This window comes from Nematocida displodere, assembly GCF_001642395.1.
Source record: "Nematocida displodere strain JUm2807 chromosome Unknown 21, whole genome shotgun sequence".
Classification (NCBI taxonomy): domain Eukaryota; kingdom Fungi; phylum Microsporidia; genus Nematocida; species Nematocida displodere.
This window is the reverse complement of record NW_027138142.1, coordinates 1-9,471: the sequence shown is the minus strand read 5'-3', so window position 1 is coordinate 9,471 and position 9,471 is coordinate 1. Positions and strand designations below refer to the sequence as shown.

Here is a 9,471-nt window from a genome sequence, read left to right as displayed (position 1 = left end):
TGCCGTGCAGGCGAAAGAGCATGCCAGTATAGTGGAGATAGATATGAAGAACCTAGCGACAGAGGACATTCCGGATCAGATATATTCAAACAAGCCGTTTGAAGAGATATTTGTCTACGGCTCTGCTTCTCCAGATTCAACCGACTTTACACCCCCCCAAAGAAATGGAAGCACTTGTCAAACTTCTCCAAGCAATCTCTGGCGTCTGCACACAACTTCTTTCCATAAACGTTTTCAACACAAAAGAAACGCTGCCCGAAACCAGCCAAATTGCTCTTCCCAACATCAAAACACTGGGGATAACCCAAATATCGCCCTCCTTTCTTGCATGGTGTTGTGAGACTGTTGATCTAAGCGCCCGAACAACAGGGATGGCCATAAAAGTAGGTGGGTGCGCCACCACATCCATCAAGTGTTTGGACAGTCTAGGCGTTCAATGTCTACGGGACCTTGCTCTGGAAAAACTGCCAAACCTACAAACTCTGGATTGCCGGGTGATAGAAAGCACCCCCCGTGCGTGTATGGGTGTTTTGAAGCTTTGGGACCTTCCCAACATCGCATACATATCTAAACCCCTAGCCGAGATGCTAACAGAAGATATCTGGGAGGGGGTGTGCATGGACATGCACATTTGGAACACAATCTGTTCCCAAGCAAATAGGAGCATGAATGCATCGAGGGACCTCTGGCTTATTGTGCATAGTTTGGATGAGTTGGGCGGGGGTAGTGTGTGTCCCGGAGTTGAGTCACTGACTGTGGAAGAAAAGGCCAAAACGGGCATAACATACACCGCCTTCTTTGAAACAGCAATGGGGTGGGTGTTAAGTAGCGGGGAAGGGATCAAAAAGATTGGTGCTATTAGCGTCAAGTCAGCTGACCCTTCCTTGAACACCAACGCCAAACAGAAGCTCAAAAAGTTCGGGACATTCGTTTCTGAATCAGAAAAGTGGTCACCCATATTCAGGCAAAAGACCTTGTACTTAAACGATATGCCCGTGCCCATTCACGAAACAAAGATCATCGAATGGATAAAGAACACACTAACTGGCTCGAACACTGTCTCCAAACACCTCGGGTCTTGCTGTAGCCAAGTGTTTGAGCTAGGTTGCGGGCAGCTCCTCTGGGCAGCCCAAGAAACTATAGGTGTGGGCCAGGGGATATATTAAACAAACATCTGCGGGGCTAACAGGAGAACTATTTAAATTAAATTTTTTAACCTGCCCATGATAATGGGATCAAATCCAGTCACGGATTTCAGGTTAGTGTTCGAAAAGGGCCTAAGATGGCCAATTATATGGGTGGCCATGCTGTGCGTGATTGTGGGCTGTGCTGACGAAGTCTCTGAGCCAGAGTACATCGTATCGCCATACACTGAGCAAACGATAGCGTTCTTTGAGAGAAGCAGTTCTGATGATTGTCCCAATGTCTTAGAAACTGTTCAAATAGACGGAAATAGATGTATTCTAAAGAAACAGACTCAACCCCACAAGATTTGCCCAGACAAGTACACTCTCGAGGCTGTTCCCGAGAAGTTGCTATCGGACATTGTGTTTAACAAGCTTGTAATGGAATCAACTGCACAATTTGATCCGGCGGTACTGGGGAAGATACTGATCGCATTTGGCACAATCGATGCAACCAGATTAGAGTTAACCAACCTAGTGTTTAATGGGTCTAGCTCGGATAATGACGAACACCCACAAACTCAGAGACCAATAGCATCTATATGCATGCTCAATGTCAAGGAGCTCAGATTGTTCGGCCTCTCCAAATCAGTCATTGTGTGGATCCAGGGCCAGGTGGTTCTGTCAGGGTCTCGGATGGGGTTGGCAATATATTGCAAAGAAGACTTTGGAGATTTAGAGGTACTGGACTGGTTTGATGCGGCAAGCATTGCCAGGTTAGCCCTTTGTGACATTGACAAACTTGACAGTATGGAGTGCAAGCTGCTGGAAGAAGGCCCTTTCCCCAATGAGCTAGTGATATATGGGGACATACCAACAGGCCCGGATGTGTCAGAAGAGATCAAGCAGATCCTAAGAAGAAAAATTTGGAAAGTGTTGACCATTCCCATGTTTGTTTGGAACATATTGGTGAAAACATTTGAAGAGGGTGTCCATCCTGTCATCACAACCACATTGGTGATTTATCTATCGCCTGGTGTTCGCATGCCATCGCTAGTGTTGAAATTACACCAGGTCGGCGCCAACGATCTTATCATCAACTTTCACCACACCAAAGAAACGGTAACGCACCAGGACATAACTAAAGTGCTTGATTGGGTAAGTAGATCCTTTATTGGCCTGCGGAGTCTTAGCATTGAGACAAAACCAGGCGCAATAGATGGCACAGACTTAGCCGCAAACAACCAATTTGAGATCATAAACATCCCTGCTACTTCAACTTTTCTGGTTAATGAGATTTTGTGCAGGGTGGCTTATATTCGGACCCAGCCACTAATCACTAACCCGAACTAACCCTACACCACGGCCTAGGGACCACGCCCTGGGAAAAGAAAGCATTTGTTTGGTGTTTCAGGTGGTGGTAGAAGCCTTTATCCCAAGCACCATGAATAAAAGATCTTTTGCAGCAACAGCCCGAACACGGTCCTCACACACCTGAAAACAGCACACCCACACCCACACCCACACCCAGACACTGCCAACTGAACTAACCCGAACTAACCCAACCTATCACAGCCTGTGATATACAAGTGTGTATGAGCAACCACAGCGCCAATGACAACTATTTAAATTAAAGTTTTTTAACACCCTGTGATGGGATCAAAGCTGATTAATTGTTTTAGAAAAGTCTTTAAAAATGGCCTAAGATGGGCATTATTCGGGTTGATTGTGCTTGGTGTGGATGTGGGTTGTAGTGATGTGTCCTCAGGAACAGACCACATTGTATCGCCATACACCGAACAAACGATGCGGTTCTTTGAGAGAAGCGGTTTTAAAGGTTTCCCCAACCAGTTAGAAACCATTCAAATAGTCAAAGAAAGACACATACACAAGAAGCAAAGAAAAAGGATGAATATTTACTTTCATAAATACACTCTTGACACTGTCCCCGATCAGCTAGTACAGGGACTCGAGTTCGACAACCTTAGAATACTAACACCAACAAACAGAGACACCCCGAACAGCCCTGCAGTTTTGGAGAAGATATTATGCGCACTTGGCAGAATTAGTGCAGAGACCCTGGCATTTCATAACCAGACAACAAACACCGGCCCAAGCGACCCCAATGCCGCGCTTCAGCCTTTTGAGTGGTCCCTCGCACACCACAATGGCTCAGAAACCATGGCACCATTAACCAGATGCGTTCTCAAGGTCGAGAAGCTCATGATATTCAGCAACACAGTGCCACTCCTTAAGTGGATCCAGGATCGGTTGGATCTGTCAGAGTCCCGGGCCGAGTTGTCATTGTTTGGAGAACTAGAGTTGGACAATCTCGAGGTGCTGGACGGCTTCAATGCCAGGGGAGTTGGGGTACTAACCCTTGCTTCTTTCAAGAGGCTTGACAGTCTGGACTGCAAGCTGCTGCGTGAAGGCCCTTTGCCCGATGAGCTAATCATCTGGGGCAGGAGCACACTAGCCCCAAAGGTCTCGGAAGAGGTCGCACAAAACATGTTAACCAAGGTGTGGCTAAACTTAGCCATCTCCATGGAAGTCTGGGTAGAGTTAGTGAAACCAGGCGAACTGCCCAAACACCTCACGGCAGAGTATCTAACACTTAAATTATGTGCTGGCAGCAGCATCACAGCCCTGGTGATGGGAATGAACCGGGCCACAGTCTGGGGCCTGTCAATTGTGTTCACTAATGAAAATAACCTCCTAACAAGCAGCGATATAGAACAGACTCTCGACTGGATAAGTACGGGCTTTGATGGCCTGGTGTCTCTTAGTGTTCGGGCTCGAGATGTTCCACCCGCACTAACAGACTTTGTTAGAAGCAACACCTTTGAGATCACAACCAATCCAACCCTCACAAGCATTTGGGTGTGTGGTATTGAGTGTAGGCACATTCCAAGCATTATCTCTGGCGGATCAAACATTGTGTGCTTCTCTCTTGATGCCTGGGAGCTTTACAGGAGTGGCAAGCTAGCTGATGAACTGGCTAACTCCCAGACAGACCTAAGTAGGCTTCCAGTCAAACAGCGGGCAATAGTCATGAACCGAGAGGAACTGGGTGCTGATAACGAGCCCTGCTGCGTGTGCTATGAACCATTCGAAGATCTCAAAGCCACCAGGCAAAACACCGACATATGCATTCTGGACCACCCGAAGCACAGTGTGTGCTGTAGCTGCCTGGATAAGCTGATTAAGAATGGCAGAAATGCTGGTTACATTAGTTGTCCAAAGTGCAGACAAGAGCATAGACTTTCACTTATTCGACACAAGATAAACCTGAAAAACCAGGGCGGGTTTAGACTAACCGTGGGCATACCACCATCCGCTCTCTCCTTCCCACGAACACACCAGACGACATACTAGCCACGATCTAGAATAAATAGCTCTGCTCGGGTTAGTGTTTGGTCTTGGCCTTGGGGCATAGATGTTGTAGGTGGTTCGGGTTGTTATAGTCGCAATGGCCCGAAACACACGCCGAACAATCACTCTGATCATTCGCTGATCTATATCTGTTCCCAACCCGGACACTTTTCAACCCGATGGCACAGCACAGAACATACATCCGAGTGTTCTATGCCACAGCAGCGGTGCTTATTCTGTCTGGAATAGTCGTGTGCTCAGTCTGGTTTTGGAAAAGTTCAAAGACCAACAATGCTCTAGACGCCACAACCCGACCCGAACACATTCAAGCAATAGAGCCAGCCGAAGCCGAGGTACCCCAGATCTCGCCCAGTGTTCTCGCTAGCTCACACCTGATAGCACCCACAGAGACCGTGTCCCAACACAAAGAAGTCCTGAAAGACACCCAGCACCTAATAGAAGCAACCATTGCGTTTTTTACAAGGGCTGGTGCTGGCCTAGAAACAACGAACACTGACCAGGGCAGGGTAATTGCACAAAAACAGACTGACAGACAAACTATACACCTGATGAACATAACACTGGCGGACATTCCAGACCAGATATTGCCAGGCATTCAGTTTACTCGTGTTCACATGTTCGGGTCTGCTTCTTCATGTTCAACTGCTTTTTCACCGCCCGAAGAGGTGGAGAGGCTTGCGAAAGTGCTCCACATCCTCAGTACTGTGTCCATAGAAACACTTTGTATAACTCGTTTCAACACAAACGAAGCACTGCCTGACCCCCCCCGAATTGCTTTTCCCACCATATCCACACTCTGTATAGCCTACATATCACCTCCCTTTCTTGAATGGTTATGCAAGGCTGTTGATCTGAGTGGGTGTACTAACCCTGTATCTATACTACTAACGGACTGTAGCATCACATCCATCAGGTGTTTGGACAACCTAGGCATTCAAAAACTTCGGGGCTTCGAGCTGGAAGACCTGCAAAGTCTGAAGGTCTTGGACTGCCACCTGCTAACAAAGATATCCCCCACAAGCCTAGGTGTACTGAAGTTGTGGCGCCTTTCCAACCCCACAGAAGTGTCAACAGACCTGGCCACTTTGCTGGTAGAAAAGCGATGGAATGATGTGTGGATGGACATGAGGATTTGGAATGGGATTTGTTCCTACACAAAGAAGAGCATGGATGTGGTGTCAGAGCTCTGGCTTAATGTTAGAGATTTGTGGGAACTGGATCCAGACAAGGTATGGATCGCGGGCACAACACTGGGTGTTCATGAGGACGTCCCCGAAAAACTAACTGCCACCGCTTTCTTTGGTTCGATACTGACATGGTTGGTGGGTGGGCGAGAAAAGACTGAAACACTTAAAAGTGTTAGTATTATGCCAATTTACTGGATGGGGGGTGCTAACAACAAACACAAAGTCCAATGCCTAGCCAAAATGGTTTCTGAATCAGAAGAGTGGTCTGCTATGCTCAAACAAAAGACTTTGTACATAAACAGCACACAAGTACCCATTCCCGAACACATTCCCGAACACACACCCACACTAACACAGAAACCACCCCAGTACCCCCACAAGAAACGCCACACCCAAGCCTAACCCCATAGCAACCCATTCCCAAGTTCGGGTTAGTTGAAAAAGCACGGTATAGGGAGAATGTGTACAGACCGAATTAAAAGAAAACTCTGTTCAGCCATGACACTAACGTGTCATATTTAGATTATTTTTTAGCACCCCATGATGAAATCAAAGACAGTCAGGTCTTTCGGGAAAGTCTTTGAAACGAGGCTTGGAAAGGTCTTGGGAAAGGCACTAAGGTGCCACGTGTTATGTTTAATCGTGCTGTGCGTGATTGTGGGTTGTGCAGAAGAAACAGTCCCAGCCCCATTACTGAGACACATTGTCTCACCATACACTGTGCAAACAATAGCGTTCTTTGAGAGAAGCGGCTCTGATGATTGGCCCAATATGTTAGTTAGTGTTGAAATAGACGGACAGAGATGCATTCTAAAGAAGCAGACTCAAGCGATACGAATCAGCCTCGAAAAATACACTCTCGAAACTGTCCCTGAACAGCTGGCGCAGGGGATTGAGTTTGACATTCTTATAATGGTGCCAAATGACAGGGATAAAATTGCCCAGTTTGACCCAGCGGTGCTGGAGAAGATATTGTGTGTATTTGGGACAATCTGTGCAGACATCCTAGATTTCTCTAATTTAGATCTTGATGGTTCAAGGATTAAGAACATGATTCAACGTATGGGTCGGTCTGTGGGTAGGCTTGGAAGAACAGAAACCCCCGAACTAGCCCCAGCCACACCAATAACCAAATGTATTCTCACAATTAAGACCCTTTTGATCCAAAAAAACACCTTACCAACCATTATCTGGCTTCAGAAGCGGCTGGATCTGACACAGTGTCGAATCAACTTGACAATAAGGGGAGAATTACAATTGAAGAGTTTGGAGCTGGTGGATCGTTTCGGGGCTGCGTCCATTGAGACTCTATGGGTTTTAGGCATTAACACCCTGGGTAGTCTGGAGTGCAAGCTACTGCGAGAAGGCCCATTGCCAGAGGAGTTGGCTATATTAGAAAAAACCTCCATCTGCCCCATAATTTCAGAAGAGATTGCACACAACATAATTACCAAAGAGTGGAGAGCTTTGGTGGTGTCCATGGTGATGTGGAAAAAGCTGATGAACCCGAGCAACCAGCCAAAACTTTTCACTGCTGGGGAGCTAGTGATTTATATTCCACACTATGGAATGTTCACTATGCCTCCAGCCCCTTCGCTCCCAGTGATGGGAGATAACATCGCGACAGCCAAATCTCTTACTATTCACTGCTACGATAGAAACGGGTTAGTGTATTCCCCGATAATAACTCCCATCATTGACTGGATAAGCAGGCACTTTAGAGGGCTGGAAGACCTTGTTGTTGGGGGTCCATACATAGAGAACAACTTTGCCGAGTTTTTTCAGAAGAACCAAGTTGAGATCACAACCAACCCGGGCCTCACAAGCATTGGGGTGGGTGATGTTGAGTGTTTGTATAGCCCACCCAGAACAGAGGTTTTGTGCCTCTCTCTCGAAGCCTGGAAGCTTTACAAAAGTGGCAAACTAGCTGATGAACTAGCCCGAACCCAGACTGACCTAAGTGTACTTTCACCCGAACATCAGACAATGATCATGAGCCAGGAGGAAATGGCTGCTGACGATGACGACCCCTGCTGCGTATGTCTAAGCACAATTACAGATCTCAAAAGCGACAACCCGAACACCGAACTGTGCATTCTGGACAGCCCAAAGCATCCCATTTGCATTGCTTGTTTGGATGACCTGATTTGCAGTGGCAGACGTGCTGGGCTCATAAAGTGTCCAAGCTGCAGAAAAGAGCATATGCTTCCATTCGTTAAGAATAAGGTACGCCAGAACAGCCAGGGTGTGTTTGTGATAACCATCCCCGCCCCACTACATGTCCTGTCCTTCCCAAGACCCACCCCAGATGCAACACCAACTGCAATCTAGAATAAACGTCTATGGGCTGTCTGTCTCCGTGTTCGGATGTGTCGTTTTTGGTGGTCTTGTGTTGGTCTCTTGCAAAAGCATTCCACGCACCCAGATTTTTACGTTATAGGGCAATGGCCCGTCCGGGCAAGATGGCTCAAACACCTTTGCGTTTGTTCGGGATTTGCGTGGTCACCTGGCAATAAAATTTTCGGGCTGGTGTTTGCTCGTATGGAGGGGTGTGAAAAGATTTGTGTTTTGTGAAGCACCACCCATCACAGTACGCATCAACACTATTACAGCAAAGTTTTTTATTTTCGTGAGGAACGATCTTCGGCTAGTTCGGGAACTGGCTTGCCCGCTGCACTTCTGCTTGAATCTTATTGATTTCAACCCAATACTCGGCCATGGTTAAATCTCGCTCATCTGAGTTGTGTTCGGAGCCTGGGCTCTGGGCGCCTGCGGAGCCGTAGGTCTCCACCTCTTCTGTGCTGCGAACGCTCTGTCCTTTGTTCTGCATTTCCATCAACCATGGCATTGCGTTCGGGTTATATAGCTTTGAAAGTTGGCGGGATCTAGAAAGACCATCAATGTTCGGGTGGGCGCTATTCCAGAGAAAGCTAGGTCTTTGGCGAACACTAGCCTCGTTCTATACCACGGGCCCAGCCCAGACCTTTGTGTTCTGCTGGCACCTTGCCTGCTATATAGGACATAGCAGCAGCCAACAGTACTCCGCAAGCCAACACACCGATGCCACAAAACCTAAAGTGTTCGGGGCTAGTTCGACAGATTCTGTTCAAAGCTGCTAAACCACACAAACCTGTTCTTGTGCACCAAAAACATGGCGGTACCCATTTGCCGCGAAACACCCGAACTAACCCGAGCTCCTTGAAAAACCACAATCCTGAAACCACTCCGGGCAGTTAGTGGGCGCGCGATGGTGGTTTGTGACCCCGAAGAGGGTGGAACACCCCCGTTTCTGAACACGGAGCCAATGGGCAGTTATCTATTGATCAAAAGCTTTACTACTCCACGGAACAACACACTGTAGCACTGGTCTTGATTATCACAGTGATTTATGTAACTGCTATGCTGTGTATAAATTATTGTGTTCGGGTGTTGAGATCCTGGAATGCTAAAAAATGGGCAGCCCCAAAACCCGAGCCCACAGCTGAGCAGCTACTCACAGCTGAATTCTTCACAATATGCGCCACCAAAGTAAACATGGCGGATGTGGAGACAAAGGGGGGCCATTTCCGAAGCAGTACCGACCCACACATATATTTGGAGAATCTAGAACTGGAAGACATTCCCGAGGAGCTAGATCTACAAGGTTATATAGATAAGCGGGTGTATGTGGTTGGGCCGGGTTCTAACACATACACTAACCCGACACTGACCTTAGCCCAAACACCGAACAAGCACTTGCCAAGCTTACCAAGCTTCTTCGTGCCTTC

General features: G+C 47.4%; 6 protein-coding genes across 6 annotated transcripts; all 6 read left to right on the top strand.

The window, feature by feature from the left end:
• Positions 1-164: 164 nt before the first annotated feature.
• On the top strand, positions 165-1,166 carry NEDG_02220 (uncharacterized protein; the record flags this gene model as incomplete). Its single annotated transcript, XM_067689638.1, has 1 exon — positions 165-1,166. One exon carries the CDS (start codon positions 165-167, stop codon positions 1,164-1,166), a length of 1,002 nt encoding a protein of 333 aa, XP_067544754.1.
• A 57-nt stretch (positions 1,167-1,223) lies between these two features.
• On the top strand, positions 1,224-2,477 carry NEDG_02219 (uncharacterized protein; the record flags this gene model as incomplete). The annotated part of the gene is made up of 1 exon (XM_067689637.1): positions 1,224-2,477. The coding sequence occupies one exon, from the start codon at positions 1,224-1,226 to the stop codon at positions 2,475-2,477; it is 1,254 nt and encodes a 417-aa protein (XP_067544753.1).
• Positions 2,478-2,777: 300 nt separating this feature from the next.
• NEDG_02218 (uncharacterized protein) lies at positions 2,778-4,499 on the top strand (the record flags this gene model as incomplete). Its single annotated transcript, XM_067689636.1, has 1 exon — positions 2,778-4,499. The coding sequence occupies one exon, from the start codon at positions 2,778-2,780 to the stop codon at positions 4,497-4,499; it is 1,722 nt and encodes a 573-aa protein (XP_067544752.1).
• Positions 4,500-4,675: 176 nt separating this feature from the next.
• NEDG_02217 (uncharacterized protein) lies at positions 4,676-6,106 on the top strand (the record flags this gene model as incomplete). Its single annotated transcript, XM_067689635.1, has 1 exon — positions 4,676-6,106. The coding sequence occupies one exon, from the start codon at positions 4,676-4,678 to the stop codon at positions 6,104-6,106; it is 1,431 nt and encodes a 476-aa protein (XP_067544751.1).
• Positions 6,107-6,244: 138 nt separating this feature from the next.
• NEDG_02216 (uncharacterized protein) lies at positions 6,245-8,035 on the top strand (the record flags this gene model as incomplete). The annotated part of the gene is made up of 1 exon (XM_067689634.1): positions 6,245-8,035. The coding sequence occupies one exon, from the start codon at positions 6,245-6,247 to the stop codon at positions 8,033-8,035; it is 1,791 nt and encodes a 596-aa protein (XP_067544750.1).
• A 1,068-nt stretch (positions 8,036-9,103) lies between these two features.
• NEDG_02215 (uncharacterized protein) lies at positions 9,104-9,469 on the top strand (the record flags this gene model as incomplete). Its single annotated transcript, XM_067689633.1, has 1 exon — positions 9,104-9,469. A coding segment is annotated over one exon (366 nt), but the record flags the coding sequence as incomplete, so codon positions are not given.
• Positions 9,470-9,471: the final 2 nt, after the last annotated feature.